General features: G+C 45.9%; 1 protein-coding gene across 2 annotated transcripts in view; it reads left to right on the top strand.

Moving 5' to 3' along the window:
- Ptk2b (protein tyrosine kinase 2 beta) overlaps positions 1 to 24828 on the top strand; it is a 136137-nt gene that overhangs the window by 63912 nt on the left and 47397 nt on the right. For both annotated transcript variants that reach the window (XM_029468875.2, XM_021181314.3), the window contains exon 2: positions 15152 to 15394. In XM_029468875.2, the coding sequence (XP_029324735.1) occupies positions 15191 to 15394 (204 nt within the window). In that variant the 5' untranslated portion in view covers positions 15152 to 15190. The remainder of the gene's footprint in view (positions 1 to 15151; positions 15395 to 24828) is intronic.

Here is a 24828-nt window from a genome sequence, read left to right as displayed (position 1 = left end):
CTCTCTGGGTCTCTTGGCTCCTTTAAGTTGTTTGCAGTTGGTTTCTTAAAGTTGATTCCATTAGCATTTTTAACCACAAGGGTTTCTCTATCTATTTTTAACTTCCCAAGTCTTTTCACACACAGGTGGCATCCTGTTTGCTTGACGGGGGCATCTGGATTGTTGTTTTAGTTGATTCTAGTTAGAACGAAGGCTGATTGCTGTCATGTACAGATGGGGACATCATGCTGTTTGACGGTTTCAGTGTCTGTTTACACAATGCAGAACTTTGGTGTAGACTGGATTTGTAGACCAGCAGCAGATTGGAGGCTGGCAGGTGGAAGCTTGTTCAAGAGGATGTTTTTGTGGGATGGGGAGGGCAATGCCTATGATGAAAGTCTTGTGTTTATACTTTATAGGATTTTTTTCTGAGTGCTTGGGTTTTCTCTTTTTTATTTTTAAAGTTTTAATTTCATTTGATGATCTTTTTTTTTTTCGTTTTAACTGCATCTACATCTGTGAGGGTGTCAGAAGCTCTGGAGCTGGAGTTACAGATGGGTGTGAGCTGCCATGTGGGTGCTGAGGAATGAACCCAGGTTCTCTAGAAGAGCAGTCTGTGCTCTTAACCACCGATCCATTTCTCCAGACCCTCGGGTTTTCTTTTTAATTACCATTTTTTTAAATTAAATATATGGATCACATTAGATCTCTTAAATAAAATTCTGTGTACTCATCTTACTACACATGCCACTCTGCTGCATTCCGGTCAGGGCTGCACAGCTAGCAACAGATGAACTTAGCGTGGAATTTTTGTTGAAGCGAATCATGTCTAGGAGCCATGTCAGAAAAGCCATGTGCAGCTGAGCTACCCTTTGACACTCAAACACGTCCAGAGCTGCAGATCCCAAAGTGGCACTTAGGCTGTGTATGGACGAGGTGTGTTGGGTGAGAAGGGAAAGTAAGTTCTTGCCCAGCATCTGCATCTTAAGAAAGGGGACTCTACGGTGGCTGGCTCCGTCAGTTTTCCTTATGCTCCAAGTGGGAGAGACATCTGCCTTAAGGACTTGAGCAAAGCAGCGAGAGCAAAGACTAGTAAAAAGGGGAAGCCTGCGCAGCCGGGAAGGCTCCTCATCTAGGTGGTTACCAACCAAAGATGGAAAATACCTGGAAGACATTCTCTCTGTCCTGAATATTTACAGATTCATCATTTTCTAAAGTAATAGGATAAAATAACCATTTGTATATTAAGTGTATTTATTATCTTGGGTTCAGTATGGCACCAACAGGAGGATGAGCATAGGCTAGATAGAAGTACGGCGTCCTTTATAGGAGGGGCTGGAACACGCTTAGATGTTGACATCTAAGGGAAGGTCTTAGAATGAGTTGCTTGCGGACACTGAAGGACGCCTGCATGTAAAGCCTCTGCCCCTCCTTCCCTCAGTCACTGTTTAAGTCTTGGCAGGAGGAATGGTTGGTTGTTTTTGTTTTTTTGGTTTTTTTGGTTTTTGTTTTTTGTTTCTGTTTTTGTTTTTTTGCCATGATAACTTAGTTTATGGGTCAAGTCAAAGCATTGCAAAGTTGTTTTTTTTTATTTCCTTTTTTTTTAAAGCCAAAATAAATAAATCAGGTCTTTCCCTGTGGAGGTCAAAAGAAGGAGGAAAGACAGCTGGCTCCTTGGAACACCTTGCCCTTATCCACTGATCTGCTTTTGACCTGCCTTGGCACAGCAAAGAAAAGGATTTGTCAACAACTTCCGGGTGTTCAAGGGAACAACAGAGAAAATTAAGTGGTTGTGGGCAGGGGCTAAGAGAGAACAGTCAGCAGGACCAAGAGGCAGCCAGGGTTTGGAACCCAAGGGAGCTTCTAGACCTTACTCAGAGCCAATCACTCCAGGCATGGTAGCTAGGCAAACTTCCCACCTGTAGCCCGAAACCCAAGAAGGGTAGCAGAGCTAGACCTAACATCATTGCTAAAGCCTCTCCAAATACCCCATGCCAATCTCTACTCACGCAACATCCTGATGCCACCCAAAAACCTGCCAGCTATAGCTCCTCCATGAGCTCTCAGCTTGGCCAGAGCAAGATGAAATCACTCCTGGTCTTCAATCTGTGGCTTGGTTCGTGGCAAGGACTCATGCAGCCCTGTACCCATCAGGCACTGACTCTCCATCTTGTCTTCCCGAGCCTTTCTTCTCCCCTGTGCTCAGGGATCTAGAACTTTGGACTCTCGGTCAGGAGTCCTTCGCCCTGGAACACAGACCTTCAAAACCTGTGGCCCTTAATGAGCAGAACCCAGCTATAGCCACAAGTGTACAAAGCCCAGGGGAATTTTTTAGGAGTTTTCTAGGTAGTGCAACTATGCATTAACTTCTGATAGACCACATTACGTTAACAAACAGTGAGTTACAGTACAGTTAACATGAATCCAAGTTTTTAAACCATGGAGCTGCTAAGTCCGATCTCCCCCATCCCACAAGGGGAAGCCTTTGCTTATTTATCTGGTCATGGCAGGGTATCTCTCTGTAGCACAGCCTAGCCTCAACTTGAAAATCTGATAAACCTCCATCTGTTTCTTTTTGTTGTTGTTGTTGTTGTTTTTGTTTTTTTGATTTTTTTGTCTTTTCGAGACAGGGTTTCTCTGTATAGCTATGGCTGTCCTGGAACTCACTTTGTAGACCAGGCTGGCCTCGAACTCAGAAATCCGCCTGTCTCTGCCTCCCAAGTGCTGGGATTAAAGGCATGCGCCACCACCGCCCAGCTCCCCATCTGTTTCTTGAGTGCTGGGATTACAGGTGAGTGCTACGATGACCAGCTTAATTTTTTAATGTTTTGTCTATAAGAAGGATTTACCCATTTTACAAGTTAATCTTGCCTTGTCTCACTGTGTGTGAAGATTTTGAGAGTTTGTGTGTGTGTGTTCATGTGTGTGTGTGTGTGTGCGCGCGCGCGCGCGCTGGAAATAGGGGTGATAACTTGACCACCTCAGGTACCGTTCTCCATGTGCTGTCTAGCTTTTTTTTTTTTTTGAGACAGAATCTCTCACTGGTTGGAACTCACCAGCTAGTCTAGGATGGCTGGTCTGCTTATCTACCTCTACAACAATGGGATTACAGGACTAAGTCAACACTCCTGAATTGTTTTGGGTTTTCCTATTAGGTTCTGGGGAGTAGACTGCATGCTCATGTATGCAAGGCAAGTATAGTATTGACTGATCCATTCCCTGCCAAGAATCTGCTTTGGTCAGCCATCAGTGTCTTCTCTCTCAGTCTCAACTTGATATACCTCATTCAGTAACTATAAGCTCTCTCTATGGAGTTCAAAGGCATGGGCAAAGACAGCTAGAACACTTATCTTCCTCCTACTAGATTCTCATGGTCATTTGACTAACAAGAGTTGTTTGAAAACGTGTGACTTCCCCGGCTTATCATCTGGCCTGCTCATTAACCTCTCAAGAAGATGTGATGAGAACTCAGTCAAATGCCCAAAGCAAGCTCTGGTTGCATATGGTTCAGGCTTCCCTACCCAAACACCAATTTTGTGTTCCACATGATTGAAAGTGGAGCAGTCAGGGAAGAGTTAAGCCTGCCTGGTCTGATGAATGCCAGAGAGTGTGGCTTCTGAAAGGTCTTCCAGCTCTGAGAGGAGCAAGCTCCTCTATAGAAGGCCTGTGGCCTGCTTCTGCTTCCAAGAACCTTGCACCTTTCTCTCTTGCCAGACTAGGTAGAGAAACCACTGAGTGAGGTAGGGTTGGGGGGGGGTCAAAGGTCATGGGTAGGCTGGGAGCCTGTAACCAGGAAACCTGCCCTCCTTGCCCCAGCTCTTACACTATCCAGACAGGACAAGGCTAGACTGCACTCTCATGAGCCCGTGGCCATTTCTCTGCCATCTGAGAGATTATACAAGTGATTGAAAAGGGCCATGATGGAAATAGTTACAGCAGAGAAACTGGCACATGCTATGAACCAAGACATCCCTGTGTACTACCAGGAGCTGAACACTCACTAGGTTTTCTCCTAACCACCCCTGCTGCCTCTGAGGTCATACAGTGAGTCACCCTATTGCCAGGTTATAGTTATTAAAAATAAAAATTTTCCCTCACCATATGAAGTTCAAATTCTTTAATAACACGTTGCCACTTTCTCTGGTCTTGTTTCTCAGTGACCCCCTCTCCCACTCTTATCCCCAGCCCAGTATGTCATTTCATTTCCTGATCTTCTGGGTCATACTTTGCAGAGTCCCAAAGCCCAGTGAGCAGGTCCTGCTCGGTGTTTGTCAAGCAGTACATTTAAGGACACTTTGGGGCCCGTATCATGCTATGACTGCTGCATGGGTATGTATGTGTGTCCATGTGTGTGTGCATGTACGTACACACACACACACACACAGACATTAAATTCTTTCTTTTGGATTATAGATCTCTGTTGGATAGAAATCCTCTTTTCTTGTCTTCTTGTCTTTATTTAATCAACCTCTGGCATGGCTCCAGAGATTCAGAAAAGTGGAGAGAAGGAGGACAGAGTCAGAGAGGGTAGGGAACGGGGAGGAAGAGAAGATGAGGGAAAAGAAGAGTGGAAAGAGGGAAGGAGAAAAGAAAGACACACCAGCTAAATACCATTCATGAACTGGCAAGTAGAGAGTAAAGGGATTCTGATGTTTAGAATTCATTGTCCTTATTGATACTATGATTTTGGTGTTTGTGTTTGGTCTCTGTGCACATGTGTGCAGCTGTGTGTGCTCACATGTAAACATACACGTAGAAGCCAGAGGTGAACCACAGATGGCACTCTGCAGGAACTATCCACCTTGATTGTCTGAGGTGGGGTCTCCCATTGAAGTTCACTGACTAAGCTAAGCTGTGAGCCTCAGGACCTTCCTGTCTCTGTCTTCCCTGCACTGGGAATTTTAAAGTGTGTGTGTGTGTGTGTGTGTGGTATTTTTATGTGGGTGCTGAGGATTGAATTCAAATCCTCACGCATGTTCAGTGTGCACCAACCGGGCTCTCTCTAGGCCCTGCTTAGCTTGAGAGGGAAGGTCTCCATAGCTCAGTTTGATCTGAAACTCATGTTCTCCCCACCTCTGCCTCAGTGGTGGTGTTGCCTGCGCCACCATGAGTGCTAGCGATTGTGGAAAGCAATGGAACCCAAAGGTCAAACAAGAGGGAGAGGAATCTGGCCAGCAGCAAGGAAAGCCATGAACGAATGGGGAGAACTGAGGCTCCCTTAACAGGAAGGTGAAGCGCCGGGTTTCTGGTGCTCTCTCGGAGCCAGTGGACCTGCAGGGAGGCAGGTGTTGGTAACAGAAGGCTCCAAGTGGGTAATGGGTGCGGGGGTGGGGAGCAGAAAATGTGGTGGAGTCTCAAATGCTTTTTGAATTACGCTGAATTATAGCTGGCAGTAATCACAACTTTCCGGATTCATTTCTTTGCCTTGGAAAGAAGGGAAGAGATTAACCAAATGACAGGTTGGGGGGTCCCAGGGCTGTAGAATGCTGGCCCCACAGGAGCCTGGGGGTTGAAAGGACCAAGTCAGTGGGTGCAGCATGGAGCCTGGGGCACAGCTGGGTCCAGGAGCTCAGGAATGACTGCAAGGTCATGACAATTAGTTAAGTGCCTGTGCCCAGCAGGCCCTGAGATAGGAAAGGCCTGCCTTCCCCATTTTGTTGATGTGGAAACAGCCAGGGGAAGTGACTCAGAGACAGAGTGGAAACAAAGAGTGCCTCTCGTGACATTCTGACTTCTGTTGGTCTGAGTGGCTGGTGCTTGGGCTCTCTCCCGTGGGGCTTCCTTCCATGGAACATACTTCTGTATTCTCAGGTCAGGCAGGGGAACTTGAGTGGGCAGAGCGGGAACTCGGGGAGTCTGGGAGGCTTTCCAGGTGAACAGAATGGACACAGGAAGGCGAGCTTGGTTATGAAGGCAGTCTTTGGGCTGGAGAAACAGACTGGGCTGCAGAGGCCACCACATTTACTGCTGAGTTGGGCTTGGAAAACCTGGCCTTGCTGTTAAATTAGCTTTCCAGTTCTTTCTTTAGCTAATTCCCAGGCACAAACAAACAAGCAACATGCATATTGCAATGCCCGTGATTCTTCAGAAAGACTCGGTAAATAGATAACATCAGCTTCATGTCTCCATAGAGAAAACAGACCTAAAAAGGTCACCTGGTCCAGGTGGCATAGCCGATAAGCTGCAGAGACCTCAGACCAAAATTGCCAAAAGTTACTGCTGGCATTTCATAATGAGCCTTGTAATACAGAAGAGAGAGTGTGATTTGAGAACGAGCAGATGTCTTTTAAGATGAATACATTCAACACTGGGAGTGACAGCCAATACCTGTAACTGCCAGATTCAGATGGCTGAGCAGGAGAGAGTGGAAGGCCAGGGCTAGACTGGGCCAGGATATATCACAAACAAACAAACAAATAAACAAACATGTGGGGACATACACCTGTACTCCTAGCATTTGAGAGGTGGGGCCAGGAGAACCAAGAGTTCAAGGTCCAGGAGCTAGGCTACGGCTCTGTGGGGAAGAACACTTACTATGCATACATGAGGACTTGAGTCCCCAGCACTCTTGAATCCCCAGCTGAGCATAGCTTCATATATCTGTAACCATACTGAGGGGCAGAGGCTGCGTATATCTGTAACAAGAGCATTGAAGGGCAGAGAACTCACTGGACAGCTAGCCTGGGTGATGTGAGTTTGTGGTTTTGTGAGACTTCACCTCAAGGCACTAGGGAAGAGAATAAATGAGAAAAGACATCGGATGTCCTACACTGGCTGCATGCATCCAAGTGCATACATACGCTCACCGGCATACTCATATGCATGTAACTCCCGCAGAGAGGTGTATCCACACACTCCTAACTCTAAAAGAGAATTCAAGGTTACCCATAGCTGCATAGCAATCTCAAGGCCAGCCTGGATATGGGAGACCCGGTCTCAAAAAAGCAAAAGCAAAAAAAAAACTTCAAAACAGAACAAAACCAAAATCAAATCCACTGGGTCACAACACGAGTTTTCTGCACGATCCTTATATATCAGAGTTTGTGGTAGACACATGACAACATTGTCATGGCCACCATCTGTCTCCCAACCACAATTTGGAAACTCTGATTTCACACAACCTCCATCTCTAACCATCAGAGCCAGTCAGTGGCTGGGCCTTAATACCCAGGCCCTCACGAACAGCAGTGGACGGTGACACCAACCCGGTAGCTTTGGTAACTGGTGTTAGTCAGCAGCGCGGTTGGCATGATGTCAGGCAGATGAATGCTTACCCACTTGACTCATTCAGATGTGGGTTTCAAATTTGTCTCCAGGGCTGCTGTGCCACATCACTGGGCTATCCCTCACTGTGGACTTTGGAGTCAGGCATCGTGGTAGCCTCAAGTCTTAGCCACTCGCTGGCTCTGTGGCCTGGCAAAGCTAACCTCTGTAGGCCTCAGTTTCTTCTCATAGTACATAAGGACAAGTCCCATCTGCAGAATTATTCTGGGAAATCAGGTTACTGTGTGAACTCCCTGTTATGTGATGGTATATGCTCCATAAGAGATAATACTGCCTTACAATGTCCACCTGACAAAGGACTTTCTTTTCCTGTGGTGATCCCCAGAACCTTCCTCAGGCTGTGAATGCAGAACTTGGTAGTATGGCTGAGTCGTCTGGAAGAGGTTTAAATCTTACTTCAGTCCCACCTCCTTTGGGCAGGTAGACGACTTGCCGTTCAGGAAGAACATCATTGAGTTTCTTCCAGAAGATTAATAGGGACTCGGAGACTCAATGGGCCCCTGAAGTATCCTTTAAAAGTTTGAGCCAAGAAATTCTTGTAGCCAATCAAAATGTTTCCTGTTTTAATTTGGGCCCATTTCCTTATGTTTATTATTCTTTGCCTGTAGCCTGGACAGTTCTGGGGCCTAAGAAGCACACTGAAGCCCACTGGTGGCTCAGAGCCAAGGGTTCACTGGTACCATGGTATGGACACGCCTTGGACACCGCTTGGAGGGCTGAGGGCAGACTAGAATACAGGGTGGAGTGGTCACCAGTGCTGGGAGAGCTGAGTCTGGAGAAAAGTGTAGGGCTTTGGCTCATGAACTGAGGGGTCAGGGGACTTTTCAAAGGCTGAAAGCCAGGAACAGGCTAAGGCAACAGATGAGAAATTCAAATAGCCGGGAGGTGCAGGCAAGTTCCTTCAGGAGTACTAGGAGCCTGTCGGTTTGTTGGTCACCATCTCATCCTGACTTAGAATTCAGTGGTATACAGTGATGGCTTGAAATCAGCCATGATGGGAATATCTACACCATAGGTGGGAAAGGCTGAAGACAAACACTTACCCTTGTAAAAGCCACTTGGCAGAAGGAACAGGATACTGGAACGTGGTGGTCACATACGATGTTGGAATATAGGCAAGCGATAGCCAGGAAGTGATTTCCCTTTGTGTCCTTCGACTATTAATGGACTCCCATTCCTTTTCTCCCTTCACAAGGCTTCTAGAAGGTAAGCAGGGTATTATTGCCCCATGTTGTCAGTGGGGAAAAAGAGGCTAGGAAAAGTTAAGCCATTTGTTGGGTCTTGGGGAATTTTTTTTTTTTTTTAAGTTCTGGAATAGGGTCACAGGCAGAGTGAGGAAGAGACTGGAGAATCTAGGTAAATCTCAGACCAGAAGGACAGGCCTTCCTACACACTACCGTCTGGTAACTCCGCTTTGGAGAGTTTGGGTAACTCATTGCAGATTGTTCTCTGTGGAAGGAGTCTGGGCAATTTTTATGTGTTAATAGAGATCTGGGCACTGCCTTGTAGGCTAGGGTCTTCAGACTCAAATTCTGTTTTCATTTTTAGTTTTTTTTTAAAGATTTATTTACTATTATAAATAAGTACACTGTAACTGTCTGCACACCAGAAGACACACCAGAAGAGGGTGACAGATCTCATTACAGGTGGTTGTGAGCCACCATGTGGTTGCTGGGATTTGAACTCAGGACCTTCGGAAGAGCAGTCAGTCAGTACTCTTACCCACTGAGCCATCTCACCAGCCCTCATTCTTAGTTCTTTTTTTTTTTTTTTTTTTGGTTTTTCAAGACAGGGTTTCTCTGTATAGCCCTGGCTGTCCTGGAACTCACTTTGTAGACCAGGCTGGCCTCGAACTCAGAAATCCGCCTGCCTCTGCCTCCCGAGTGCTGGGATTGAAGGCGTGTGCCACCACGCCCGGCTCATTCTTAGTTCTTATAGGACCAGTGGAGACAGTCTCTCAGGGAAGGTCAGGATTGTGTTTGGGCTGCTGAATGCTGCTTGGCACACATGTTACTGCAGCTTTATGTCACCCTACCCTTGGAGCAGTACTGCCTTTGTGTGCATGTGTGTGCGTGTGTGTGCGTGTGTGCGAGTGTGTGTGCGTGTGTGTGTGTTTTAAGGTTTTTCTAGAATCTATAGTCATTCTGCTGGTTTCTCCTGCAAATGTGTTTTCCCTGGGACAAAATGCAGAACTGAGGGGCCCACATCAGGCTAAAGGTAAAAGCGGATCATGGGTAACCAGAATGACTTTGCTAACATATTTCTGTCAGCACCCTGTGGGCCATGAGCTCACTGGGCTAGAGGAAGCTGCCGAAGATAAGAAATCCACATCCTCTGGGCTTACAGGCAATGGCTGACTTGTCAGCTGGTGTGGGCTGCTGTTGCTCAGAGGTAGACCATCAGTATTGGGTCATGGTCAGGATTTGGTGACAGAATGCTCACTGTGCTAGACACTGGTCAGGTTCGGAAATGGGTGGGGCTCCCAAGTATACCAGGTTGTAGTTATACATGCATATATACATAATACATATACACATAAACACATACATACATATACACACATACATATTCACATGCATATGATTATGCCTATACCTATACATACATAATGCATACATACATACACACACACATATATACATACTTGTTTTTTTTTTTAAGAATAGTTTTAGGCTTACAGCAAAATTACAGGAAATGCAAAGAATTCCTATAATACCACTTATCACCACATGCACGACTTCTCCCATTACTAATCCCATACTGATACCATTGTGGCCTTCTCTGTCGTTTAACATCAGACTTTATCCTTCCTGTGCTGTCTACAAGACAGATAGGAATATGACGATCCTTACCTACCATTATGGAATCATGGTAGACAGTGAACATTTCCATTGTCTGAGCATACTCCGTGCTCTCCGTTAATCCCTCCCCGTCTACTCACGGCAACTCCTGGCCTTAAATTTATCTTTAAACTTTTGTTTTTCCACAACTGGAACCACACAGGATGTACATAGACTTCTCTTTTACTTAAAAAATATTCATTTAGCTGTATATGGGGTCCGTGCCTTAAATCTCAGCACTCGAGAGGCCAAGGCAGGTGGATCTCTGTGAATGTGAGGCCAGGTTGACGGGCACACTGAGACCCTGCCTCAAAGAAAAAATATAATCACTTTAGGTTCTTCCATGGAGTTCATAGCTTGACAACTCTCTCTCTTTGTGCATGCATGCTTGCGTGTGTGCGTGTGTGTTTGCAAATGTGTTCCTATACATGCGAGTAGCACATCTGTGTGGGAGTATGCAAGCATCAATGCGCATGCGCATATTGGATCCTAAGGGGGGGCGCGAGCGCATACACTAATGCGCATGCGCACATGGAGGCTTGGCCAGCAGCCTTGGGTCTTATCAGAGTATAGTCTACCTTCTTTGAAATAAACTCTCATTGACCTGGAACTCACCAGGTAGGCCTGTAAGGCCTAGATTTCTTCCTGTCTCTGCTTTCTCTAACAATGGGGTGATAAATGCATGGCACCACGCAGAGCTACTAAAACAACAACAGCAACAACTCGAGTTCTGGGGATAGAGTTCAGGTCCACGTTCTTGCATGGCCAGCACTGTGCCAGTCTTTACCCAGCCCCAACTCTTCTCTTCAGTGTGAATAAGAGTTCATTGTGTCACCAGTTTGCATATCCATTCACCTCGACTCATCCCGCCTTTTGGTGATTACAGATAAAACTGCCATTAACCTCGGTGAGCGGGTGTTGGCATGGCTGTTAAGTTTTCAAATACTTCGAGTAAATACCAAGGGAGAGGATTCCGTGATGGTGTGGTAAGAGGCTGCCAGGCTGTCTCCTAATTCTAGCTGCCGCCGTCACGTTCCCCCACATTCTTACTGCAGTTTTCTCACTGACTCCTTGTTTTGAATGGAAAGCAAAGCTCTCCTCTAGGAGCATCCATAACAGTGCAGGCTCAAGAGCATCTGAAGGTCTCGTTCCTAAGTACCTGACACTTTGCCCTGGCCGTGTCTAGGCATAGACTTCAACCTTCTGCTTTATCTTCAAGCAGGGATTGCTGCCTCCACGTTCCTCAGTACTCAGTGACACATGACAAATGACCATGGAGTGTTCCCCAGTTCTCACCGTTGGATCTTGAACTTTACAAATACATTTTAGGCCTATTTAAGTATTCTCTCATACTTGCCCAGCATTTCAGGGGGCACCTGGGAGTGTCTAGGATGTGCCTACTGATGCTGCAGCCCTCTGAATGAAGATGCTACCTAGACTGAAGGGGCACCTGATGGGATCACTAAAGACATTTCTCTCTTTCTCTCTATGTAAACCTCTCTCCATGTATACCTATGTCATACCAGCATCTTGGGGGGTTAGAATTTGAGCATATAAATATCAAGAGACTCATGCATTCAGTCCATTGCAGATAAGGTCAAGTCCCTGGGGTTGTGTGTCATAGGTCACTCCACTTCCCCCCTCAGATGCCTGTGTCCGAATATACCTTTATTGAAAGCCTCGTGTACAACTTACCACATACAAGTTGAAGCCTACCAGACCAGCAGATCCTTAAGCCAGCAGGCCAGCACTTCCTGGAGCATATGCAGTTGCTTGTTTGTACTCCTGACTAGGACTATGCTATTTAGGGACTAAGTACCCCCCTCATCTTCTCAATCCTAACGTACCATTGCCATCATCCCTCCTGGGCCCCCTCAGGCCTTGCCACTTTAGTATTCTCCCTCATCTCCCAGCTGCCTGTTCTGCATCTTTGCCTAAAGGCTTTCTGGCATCTCCCTTGTGCAGAACTGACAAGAACTGCCAGGAACACTGAGCATACGAAGTGGAGTAGACATGCTCCCAGCTCTCCCTTTCTCTGAGTGAGATATGGTCGATCCATCCTGGGCTCTCCAGTCCCCTCCAGTTCCCAGAGGATTGAAAAGGGGCTTGTCCAAGATTCAGCACTCAGCACAGTCCCCTTTTCGCCTGTCTTTCCTTCAATGCCACATTGTTCTACGCTCCTGGGGGTGCTTCCTGCAGACACCCCTCAAATAACTTCTGAATTCCTTCCTATAGATCAAGAAGAATTTATATGGATTGTTATTGTAGGGTAGAACACTAGGGTCCACTATACATAGAGGGAGTATTGAAAGGGGGGGGGTTACATAGAAAGAGAGAGAGGTATACATAGAGGTTTACAGAGAGAGAGAGAGAGAGAGAGAGAGAGAGAGAGAGAGAGAGAGAGAGAGAGAGAGAGAGAGAGATACATAGAGACAGGTATACAAATTCAGATAGACTTCTAGAACACATATTCTCCTCTCTGTCAGTCTAGTCCCAAGATGTATCCACCCTTGTGAGCTCAGCCTTGTGCTCCCCTTTTCTGCCTGCCCTGAGCCAAGAGACGTGTCTTCTTTCTCCCTGAATTCTTACAATACCTCCTTTGTCCCTTCCTAAAACATATCTCCTTTTTTGTTGTTGTTGTTCTTTGTTGTTGTTGTTGTATGGGTATACACACATGTACATATGAGGTATGTGTGCACACACAGGTAGAGGTAAGAGGTAAGATTTGAATGTCTTTCTCATTCACTCTCCATTTTATTCTTGGAGACAAGATTTCTTGTGGAACTGAGAGCTCGTGGATTCAACTAGACTGGCCAGCAAGCTCCAAGACCCATCTTTTCCTCTCCACAGCCTCCATTGCTGGGGTTATAGGAGCATATCACCATACCTGGATTTTATGAGGTTACGGGGGATCTGAACTCTGGTCTTTGTACTTTATTGACTGAGCCCTCTTCCCAGCCACTGCTTTATTGTTTTGTTTTAAAGGAATAGTTCCTTAGAATAATGACTATTCAAATCTTTCCAGGTACCTGGATCAGTATAAATAAACAATCATAGGCTGTGTTCTGCTTCTAAAATACTTGACGCCATATTTATATTGTTACTCTGCCAGCTCCATTATTTTTCCTTCCTAATTCCTGGTGCAGGCAACACCCCACCCCGACCCCACCCCCAAACCACACTCATATGAGAATGCACATCTTTTATCTCTAAGAATAACTCTCAGACCTAGGGCTTAGCTCATTCTAGAACTAGCTGGGTGGCTTTCTGTTTTGAGACAAGGTCTTGCTCTGTAGATCAGGTTGGCCTGACATTTATGGCAGTCCTCCCTCCTCAGCTTCCCAAGTGCTGCAATGACAGGTGTGAGCCGTCAGACCCAAGTTTAAGGTGCTTGTTAGAAAAACTCTTGGAAATTAAGACCGCCTAATCCTCACCACAGACACATTCAATACCAGCACAGAGGACAGGGATTGGGGGTACACTGGTGACCCCTGTACAAGCCTCAGCTGATGTTGCCAATGCATAGTTACAACTTTTCTTACTTCTTTTGGACATTCCCCCACTTTATAATTTTACACATTTATTTATGGTGTGTGTGAACCCATGTACATGTGCATGTGCAGACAGTCATGTGGAGTACAAACTACTCTCTGGAGTAAGTTCTCTCCTGCCACCTTGTGGGACTGAGAATGGGATTTGTGGGATGGTCCGACATCTCTCTGCTGAGCGATCTCAGTAGCCTAATCCCTTGCTCTGGATCAGGAGGAAGTCAGTTCTTGATAGTTCTGTTGTTTAACCAGGCATTTCCCAAGCTTCTTTGAGCATAAATCTCTTCTCTGAGCCTGCCTTCTTCCTTCCCCTTCCCTCTGGTTCTATCTCCTCTCCTCCCCTCTCTCTCCTCCCTCCCTCCCTCCCTCCCTCTCTCCCTTCCTCCCTCCTTTCCTTCCTTCCTTCCTTCCTTCCTTCCTTCCTTCCTTCCTTCCTTCCTTCCTTCCTTCCTTCCTTCCTTCCTCCCTCCCTCCCTGTCTATAGTACTAGAGATAGAAACCAGGACCTTGGGCACACCGGGCGTGTAATCTATTATGCCATACTCCCCAGCCCCAGGGCAAACTCCTTGCAGAACACTGTATGCTATTTTAAAATACAAATGTAGTTACAGTTTAAGTTTGAAAATAAGGGCTCTGTGTCACTAGCCCTTCTGAAGTTTCAAAAACCTATGTCCACTGGTGATTAAGCTAGATTAAGACAGCTGAGATTCAGGCTGAATTACAGATTACACGGGTTCTTAATTGACTTCTGTGTCTGTACTGTGGCCAGGCTGTCCTCAGTACAGGCTGCAGTGTGCAGGAGCCCAGACTAGCTCCATCTGTCATGCAAAACAACTTTCTACCCTAAACAGCAGGGAACCAACCAAGGGGCTTTTTTTCCCCTAGGCCAGCCTTTCTGTGATCCCTGGTACTCTATGTGGTGAGTTCCTATGAGGTCCAGGCCTCCTATATGAAAACTCTAGCAAGTACTGAGGTTGTGGGCAAGACCAGTCAAGTTAATGGCCTGTACCCGATCTGGGCACTTTATCTTCTCTGTACATTCTCTTGGGGCCACCGACCCCCAAGTTATGTTTCTTCTCAGATTTTCCTCTCCACTCCTGTTTCCCTTCTCCTATTTATCACAGCCTCACTCCCTGCTTTTTCTGCTCTGCTGTGTCATGCCACAGCCGCCTCCTCTCACAGCTGCCTCATGTGCTAAGTGTGGGCCTCTTGCCTGGGAGCCAGTGTCGGAGGAGAACAGGGAAAGAAATAGGGCTAGAAGGCAGAGCTTGCTTGCTTGAGAGTGAGTCTAGATTATATACCTGGATGTTTTTCCCACTGGCTCCCATGCTTCACAGCCTCCCGAGTTGAGGTAGCTGGAGGCCTTCGCTGGGAGTTTTCAGGATTAAAAGAACTGGCTGTTGTATCCATCGTGGGTCTTGTGGGCGTGCCAGACTGGGGGGATGAGGCACGTGGCTTGCGAGAGCTCACTCTGTGGCTGTCTCTCTATTGTCTCTGCAGAACTGCAATGTGCCGGTCCTAGCTGCAGTCTGAGAAAGGATGTCCGGGGTGTCTGAGCCCCTGAGCCGTGTAAAAGTGGGCACTTTACGCCGGCCCGAGGGCCCCCCAGAGCCCATGGTGGTGGTACCAGTAGATGTGGAGAAGGAAGACGTGCGCATCCTCAAGGTCTGCTTCTACAGCAACAGCTTCAACCCAGGGAAGAACTTCAAGCTCGTCAAATGCACAGTGCAGACGGAGATCCAGGTAAGGGTGGCGGCCTCTGTTCCTCAGCTGCTCTGCTCCTCCTTCCACTTCCTGGACAGGTGAGCAACCCTTCCTGAGCCTAGCAACTTCTTCTAGCATTGTCTGGGCAGGGCAGATGTTGGCATCAGGAGAGACATTTTCAGCTTGCTGCACCACTCTCCTCCAGCTGTGCATGCAGGGTTACACTACACTGGCCTTTACTGAACATTTACTATATGTATCCCTGTGGTCAGTTTCTCAACATACATGCTATTGAATTCTCCCATGAGGAGACCCAATGAGAACATATCCATTCCTTCCAGAACATTCCTTCATGATGGCCCTCAGAAGATTGCTCTGGAGGGCTCATAATTTGAGCAAAGGAATTGGGTACCTTGGGGGAAGTCTCCCCAGGTCCAAGGGAGCTAAATTGGCTCTGTGTCACTAGCCCTTCCGAAGTTTCAAAGACCTATGTCCACTGGTGACTCCTTTCATCAGTGCTGTGGTAGTCCTAGCTGCCAGGTCACTGTGCTGTATCTTGCACAATGCACATTCCAGCTCACACACCAGAACAGGGTGCATTGATGAGCACGTTGTCTCTTCCAGTTCGCATCCTTGCTTCAGTTGGGTAGACCTCTATTACCCATAGCTGATCTGATTAGGGTTCCGCTTGCCCGTCACGTGTGAGGGTGTGTGCAGAGAGTAAGGAGGTCCTTTCCTCTGGTCTCTGCTGACACTCAAGCCTTCTTTGGGTGTCCCATTTCTGCACACACCTGATGCCTTCCACCGCCAACTCAACCTGTTTGTTTCCAAAAGTTAACTTGATTTCCAAGTAGTGAGAAGTACCATAATGACCCAATTTTGATGACAAACGAACACATCTAGCTATTCCCACTAGAATGTGTTCCGAGGATGTGCTGAAGGACAGATGGAATTGAAGTCATGGCACAACTGTCCATGGGGAAGAAATGGTGGAGACAAACCCAGACACTATTGCATATGCCAGCAAGATTTTGATGAAGGGACCCTGGTATAGTTGTCTCGTATGAGGCTATACCAGTGCCTGGCAAATACAGAAGTGGATGCTCACAGTCATCTATAGGATGGAACACAGGGCCCCCAATGAAGGAGCTAGAGAAAGCACCCAAGGAGCTGAAGGGGTCTGCAACCCTATAGGTGGAACAACAATATGAACTAACCAGTAACCCCCAGAGCTTGTGTCTCTAGCTGCATATGTAGCAGAAGATGGTATAGTTGGCCATCACTGGGAAGAGAGGCCCCTTGGTCTTGCAAACTTTATATGCCCCAGTACAGGGGAATGCCAGGGCCAAGAAGTGGGAGTGGGCATGTAGTGGAGCATGGCAGGGGGAGGGTATAGGGAACTTTTGGGATAGCATTTGAAATTTGAAATGTATATAAAGAAAATATCTAATTAAAAATAGCATAAAAAAAGAAATGGTGGAGAATGGCAGGAAGGTTGTTTTAGTGAATAGACAGATTTCAAATGTGGCACAAGCTATATAATTCTAAGTATCTAAAGGAGAGGTGGGCACAGATAATGAAGGTGTAGAACACACGCCTTGGAAATCCAGAGTTAGATGGGGGCTAGGGAGCGGCATGTAGTTGTTGTTTGCTTGGTTTGGTTTCTAAACATGGTCTCACTGTTTAGCCCGGGCTGGCTTCATATTCACTCTGTAGCACAGACCAATCTTGAACACATGAACACCATACCTCAGCTTTCCAAGTGCTAGTATTACACATACTCAGGCTCACACACATAGTTCTTAAGCAGGAGATCTTCCTGGGGTAGTATGATGGCTCTGTAGTTACTTAAGGGCAGAATGTACGACAGGCTACGAGTGTCTGAAGAATTCTCTGGAGGGGCCCAGGGACAGAGTGGATGACAAAGGAGTGACATAACTCTTTTCTTGGAACTTATACCCAAGCCTTTTGGTTTTTCCTGCTTGCAATGTTTCCTACTGTCGAAACATAACCTTCTAATGCCATCCTGTTATTACAAGCTGTGACTTTAAAACCACCTGGACTAACAGTCATGCCAGGCTCCAGCTGGATGGCTTATGTGGGCTTGGATCTGAATGCTTACGGAATCTGTGTGCAGATTTCCCTCAAGAGGACCATGCCCACCTGTTGCTTTGCTGTAGGGACTCAAGATGATAAATGAGGATTACCTAGCACATAGTGGGTTAAGTACCCAGCACATAGTGGGTTCCAGGATCTGGATCCGTTGGTAGTCTGGTCTATCATTGCTCTGCACAGCTATCTCAGAGCTACCAGTGTTCCACAGGGAAAAAAACTCAATTTTTTTTATTTATCCACTTATCTGTCTTATTTTCAAACTTAGAGAGTAACTACATTTGTATTTTAAAATAGCATACAGTGTTCTGCAAGGAGTTTGCCCTGGGGCTGGGGAGTATGGCATAATAGATTACATGCCCAGTGTGCCCAAGGTCCTGGTTTCTATCTCTAGTACTATAGACAGGAAGGGAGGGAGGGAGGGAGGGAGGGAGGGAGGGAAGGAGGGAGGGAGGGAGGGAGGGAGGGAGAGAGGGAGGGAGGGAGGGAGAGGAGATAGAACCAGAGGGAAGGGAAAGGAAGAAGGCAGGCTCAGAGAAGAGATTTATGCTCAAAGAAGCTTGGGAAATGCTTGGTTAAACAATTGGGAACTGGATAATAGCTTAGTGATAAGGCACTGGCCTATCATTGGGAGGCCTTAGGTTCTATCCCTAGAACACACCTCTCTCAGCCCTTCCTGAAAATCATGAATGGAGTCTTTCACAGCAAGACTTCTCAAAACCCTTGTGTTTACCTGATGAATTACTGAGACAGAGCCATATGTGGTACTTTTCGTTTGCCTAAAGAAGTTCTTTGTATGCAGGACTTGATTCTCTGGCAAGCCTTTTAAGGCACATTTCCCCCACCCCGACCCCCACCCCACCCCTCCCTGCTCCATAGCAGAACGGGAGAGACTGAGAGAGAGAGTGGGCTGTGGGCTGGGAGGTAATAGTTACTAATAGGACAGAGATGTGGATTTTTACTAATGGAGTGTTGGGGCACAAAGATAAGTTGATAGTTCTGGCCTGTATCAAGAAGATAGAGTCAATAGAAACTGATGATTAACTAAATGTGGGAGGGAAGAAAAGGAAGGAGACAAAGATGACTCAGACTCTGGCTTGGGCAGCAGAAGGGGTGCTGGTGCCATTCATTGGGACGAGAAAGGAAGTCCAAGCTGAGATTTCAGCTTCATGTGTGTTCTCTTTGAAGCACTCTTGAAACACCCCTGTGGATGGACATGGTCCTGCAGCTCAGAAAGATGACAGGACATAGACAAGAGGATTTGGGTGTCAACCTGCAATGAAGGCCAAGCCAGAGAACCAGGCCATCAGTGAAGGATGAGGAGAACAAGAGAAGGATTCAGCGAGGGTGATCAGGGAAGCCAGAAGCTGGGAGAGAAAAGATAGTTTAAAAAAAAAAAAAAAGCAACCAACCAACAGAGGTGGGGGTGAGGTCAAGAAAGGAATAGTTATCAGTGTGGGATGCTAAGAAGTTTGCAGATAAAGCCGGAAATAGGTTCCCTGACTTGAGGACTCTCAGGACTTCATGTCACAGATGGTATTCTGCTGGGCAGTTCCACTACAGGAGGCCTTTGGTGTGGAGAGAGAATTAACCAATATGGCAGAGCATTTTTGACCATGAAAGGAAGAAAAGAGGGGAAGACACAGCAAAGAGAACATCATAAGGTCCTAAACTGAGAAGGCACATAGTAGGTCTGAGGCCATTAGTGCCCCAAGATGGACAATTAAAGCCATGTTAGTACCTTTGTCTTCACTCCATCTCATTGGAAACATTGATATAAATGTAAACTATTGAGTAATATGAGATTATTCTTTTAAAGGTTGATGTAGGTTACACGGTGGAGATTGGAGGAAAGCAAGTGTGGCCGTAGGTAGAGGTCTGTGGAGAGATGGTAAGGTCATCAATTAGGATAGCCATGGATACTGGTGACGGCTCCACCAATGGTAGAAATGATGACAGTGGTGGCGATGGTGGTGGTGGTGGTAATGACAGGGGTAGGTGACTATGATGGTGAAGGTGATGGTAAAAACTAACATTTTTACACACACACACACACACACACACTTGTTATCTCACTGGCTTCTCAAAAGGCCCCTCTGAAACACAAAGTGTTATTATCTCTACTTTCTATTTAAGGAAACTCCGTGCAGAGGAGTTAAGCAAATTGTTACTTAAGTGGTGGGTTTTGTTTTCAAACCCAGACAGTCCACCTCCAGAGCATACACTCTTACACAATTCAGTCTATAGGAAGAAGATCTGTGATTTGGAGGATACAAGAGTTGGAAGCTCTCTGATAGGTCAGGAATGTGAGGCATGGGAGGAGATATGGAGAACTGCTGCCTGACTCAAATAGACAGGAGCCCATTGTCTGAGATGAGCACTGGAGGAAGCTGGCTGGGGATGGGGCATCCTCCACTCAGTTTGGTCTCTGAGTACATTTGAGATGCCTTTATATTTTCAAGTGGCAACATTCAAAGCACCATGGGTAGGTGATTCTGGAGAGAGATTCATTCTTGGTACAGACATTTGAATTGGTCAGCCTCTGGATGGTGGCTGAATGAAAGAAACCCTGTGGACAAGACGATACAGAAGAGCAACCTGAATAATCTGTCTTCTATTCCACAGCTATGGTTGTGTGCCTCTAGTACCAGGCACCTGGATGGGGCACTGACATTCTCTAAACACAGTGTAATTCCCTGTTCTTGTAAAGGCTTCCTGACCAAGGCTATGACATTGACCCATATGCATGAATGAATCTTTAAAAGGCAATGGAAGTGCTCTGATAAAAAGAAATAGAACCTGTGCAAGCACAAGCATGCAACTCAAAGACGTTGTTGGTCCAGCTTTGCATAGTGCCTATTTGAGGACATTGCCCCCTGTGTGTAGAGATGGGGCCCAGGCCCAGCATCCTTGCCTAAGATTCTTCTGAAGTTAGTGGCCTCTTTCTCCCCTGCTTCCAAACCCCACACTGTCTCCCCAATCACTTGGTCTTGACTTTGGTGAATTTTTCTTTTACTCTATGTCCCTTTATCACCACCACCCCCACCCCCTGCTCCCAGTTCTCAAAATGCTGCCAACACCTTCAGACTTGCCGAGGACATGTCCCTCTATAAGAACACTGCTGCAAAGTCAACCCCCTCTCTTAGCTGTGTGTGATGAAACAGAAGCAACAGAGACTTGCCTCAAACAGCCCACTTTGGTGTCATGGTCACACAGCGTTCTTATGCCAGACAGACTGCTAATTTCTTCTTCTTCTTCTTCTTCTTCTTCTTATTATTATTATTATTATTATTATTATTATTATTATTATATATTTTCTTCATTTACATTTCAAATGCTATCCCCTTTCCTAGTTTCCTCTCCAAAAGTCCCCTATACCCTCCCCCACCCTGCTCCCCAACCCACCCACTTCTGCTTCCTGGCTGTGGCATTCCCCTGTACTGGGGCATATAATCTTCACAATACCAAGGGCCTCTCCTCCCATTGATGACCAACTAAGCCATCCTTTGCTACATATGCAACTAGAGACACAAGCTCTTGGGGGGCAGGGGTAACTGGTTAGTTCATATTGTTGTTCCTCCTATAGGGTTGCAGACCCCTCTAGTTCCTTGGGTACTTTCTCTAGCTCCTTCATTGGGGGCCTGTGTTTCATCCTATAGATGACTGTGAGCATCCAGTTCTGTATTTGTCAGCCACTGGCATAGGCTGACAAGAGATAGCTATATCAGGGTCCTGTCAGCAAAACCTTGCTGGCATATGCAATAGTGTCTGGGTTTGGTGGTTGTATATGGGATGGATCCCTGGGTGGGGCAGTCTCTGGATGGTCCTTCCTTCCATCTCAGCTCTAAACTTTGTCTCTGTATCTCCTTCCATGGGTATTTTGTTCCCCATTCTAAGACGGAATGAAGTATCCACACTTTGGTCTTCTTTCTTCTTGAATTTCATGTGTTTTGCAAATTGTATCTTGAGTATTCTAAGTTTCTGGGCTAATATCCACTTATCAATGAGTGCATATCATGAGTGTTCTTTTGTGATTGGCTTACCTCACTCAGGATGATATCCTCCAGATCCATCCATTTGCCCAAGAATTTCATAAATTCATTGTTTTTAATAGCTGAGTAGTACTCCATTGTGTAAATGTACCGCACCACATTTTCTGTATCCATTCCTCTGTTGAGGGGCATCTGGGTTCTTTCCAGCTTCTGGCTATTATAAATAGGTCTGCTCCCAAATATAGCTGTCTCTTGTGAGACGATGCCGGGGCCTAGCAAACACAGGAGTGGATGTTCACAGTCAGCTATTGGATGTATCACAGGGCTCCCAATGGAGAAGCTAGAGAAAGTACCCAAGGAGCTAAAGGGATCTGCAACCCTATTGTTGGAACAACATGATGTACTAACCAGAACCCCGGAGCTCTTGTCTCTAGCTGCATATGTATCGAAAGATGGCCTAGTCGGCCCTCAATGGAAAGAGAGGCCCATTGGACTTGCAAACTTTATATACCCCAATATAGGGGAATGCCAGGGCCAATAGAATGGGAAGGGGTGGGTAGGGAAGTGGGGGGCGCTATGGGGGACTTTTGGGATAGCATTGGAAATGTAATTGAGGAAAATATGTAATAAAAATATTAAAAATCAAAAAATAAATAAATAAATAAATAATAACAGTATAATAAACATTTGTAAAAATGGAAAATAAATAAATAAATAAATAGGTCTGCTATGAACATAGTGGAGCATGTGTCCTTATTACAAGTTGGAACTTCCTCTGGGTATATGCCCAGGAGAGGTATTGCTGGATCTTCCAGTAGTACTATGTCCAATTTTCTGAGGAACCGCCAGACTGATTTCCAGAGTGGTTGTACCAGCTTGCAATCCCACCAGCAATGGAGGAGTGTTCCTCTTTCTCCACATCCTCGCCAGCATCTTCTGTTACCTGAATTTTTGATCTTAGCCATTCTGACTAGTGTGAGGTGGAATCTCAGGATTGTTTTGATTTGCATTTTCCTGATGATTAAGGATGTTGAGCTTTTTTCAGGTGCTTCTCAGCCATTCAGTATTCCTCAGTTGAGAATTCTTTGTTTAGCTCTGTACCCCATTTTTAATAGGGTTATTTGATTTTCTGGAGTCCACCTTCTTGAGTTCTTTGTATATATTGGATATTAGTCCCCTATCAGATTTAGGATTGGTAAAGATCCTTTCCCAATCTGTTGGTGGCCTTTTTGTCTTATTGACAGTGTCTTTTACCTTACAGAAGCTTTGCAATTTTATGATGTCCCATTTGTCGATTCTGGGCCTTACAGCACAAGCCATTGCTGCTCTGTTCAGGAATTTTTCTCCTGTGCCCATATCTTCGAGGCTTTCCCCAACTTTCTCCTCTATAAGGTTCAATGTCTCTGGTCAGACTGCTAATTTCACGTTTTTAATCTTGACTCTCCTCTCTGTAAATGTGAATGCCCCACTGTGCTTTCTCTGTGATGAAACAAACTATGGCAAAGCAGGCATAGCAGCACTTAGCTATGATCCCAGCTTTGTAGGGGTTGAAAATCATCAGTACCAGGACAGCCTGAGCTACACAGTGAGACCCTATATCCAAAACAGAACAACTCTGTGAATAATCATTGGCGCTGGAGCCTAAGTCCTTGTAGAAAGCAGGAAGCAGCTAACGAGACCAGCAGTGCCCCGATGAGACATGGGTGCTGCCCTTCTTGAATTCCTACTTTGTTTTCTTTTTCTTTGGAATCATGTTTGTTAGGAGTTGTGAGACTTCATAACAGGTGGAAGCTTAGGTCATATTTTCCTCTAACATGCTAATTTGCTCATCTAGGAAAGGAATTAAGACAACACCTTGCAAACAAGAATCATCCTTCATGCTTTTAAAAATCTGCCTTCTAGTACCTTTTCCTTTTCTTTCCCTTCCTTCCCATCTCCAACTTATTTGCAGGTTGGGTGACCATAGTCCTCGGTTCCATCCCAGTTTGTATGCACTGTCCAGGGATGATTAGCAGTGCCTTGCTAATATCAATCCAACCATGAACTAGAGGGCAAATTTTACCATCACCCAGGTCTAAGTGCCATGCTCCTCTCTGAGGATCAGGATGCTGAAGAGCTAGTTCGCACTCTCTTCTCCTTCTGGCTGACTCTTGCTAGTCCATTCTGTGTCCATTAGAACTTCTGCTTTTCATATTGGAAAGCATTAAGCTAAGGGTGAGCTTGTGCCTGTGATACAATGTATCTTAAGAGTTGCTCTCACCCATGTGATGATACAATGTATCTCAAGAGTTGCCAGAGCCCAGCACCATCTTCACCCTAGATCCCTTTTCAAGCCCCTACCTTGTACAAATATAAAGTCAAGGTTTATTTTTTACCAGGTGTAGTGGCACATATCTGTAATCTCAGCACTTGGGAAGCCAAAGCAGGAATATTTCTGGAAATTCGAGACCAGTCTGAGTCACAGAATAACGTCTGGGTTAGCCAGAAATACATAGCAAAACCCTGTTTTAAACGGGGACGGGGCTGGAAATATGACTTAGAAGTTAAGAGAACTTCTTTTTGCAGAGGACCCAGCACCTATGTAGGGACTCACAAGTTTGCAATACAACTTGTAAGGAATCTAATGCCCTCTTCTGGTCTCTGTGGGCACCAGCCACTCATGTGGTACATACACATACAGACAGACAAGCAAAACACTCATACACATAAAATATATCTTTTAAAACACACACACACACAAAGAAAAAAAAGAAAAGAAGGAAAGAATTCATCTTGGTTTTGTCTTGAAGTCTTCTGGAGCGTTCCCCACCCTGTCTAGATGCATTCCTTCCACCCATGGTGGGCTCTCCAGATTGCAGATGTCCTTTGGGTGCTGCTTGACAAGAGAAGGTGGAATCCAGCTCCCCAAAGCAGCAGGCTCTGCACCCACTTCCACTCACTACCATGACCTATCCATCCCCAAAAGCCTCCCAGACTCCCCAGAGGAAGAAGATTAAGGTACTACAATACATAGCCTTGCCCTAACTTAGCAAGACACTTACCCCAAGGGCTTCAAATTTAGTCCTGTCACCTAACTAGATACAGGGAATTAGGGGATGGATGCTTTTGTACCCCTTAATTTGTATGTTGAAGTTCTAATCCCTAATATGATAGATAGGAACATAAGACCTTTTGGAAAGAACTAGCACTGAATATTAGTGTGTTCCCCAAAATACCAATGTTGAAACTTAATATTTAATATGGCAACATGGGAAGGCAAGGCCTTTGGGGATGCGATAAAATCATGAATGGCATTAGAAGTCCTTAAGAAGGGGTTGAGAGCCCAGTGAGTTGGGCCTGCAGTTAGGATTGCATACTGCTCCTGCTGAA

This window comes from Mus caroli, unplaced genomic scaffold, assembly GCF_978045245.1.
Source record: "Mus caroli unplaced genomic scaffold, Mus_caroli_1 scaffold_12, whole genome shotgun sequence".
Lineage (NCBI taxonomy): Eukaryota > Metazoa > Chordata > Mammalia > Rodentia > Muridae > Mus > Mus caroli.
Note: the sequence above shows the minus strand (reverse complement) of the source record. Positions and strands in the feature narration are given on the sequence as shown.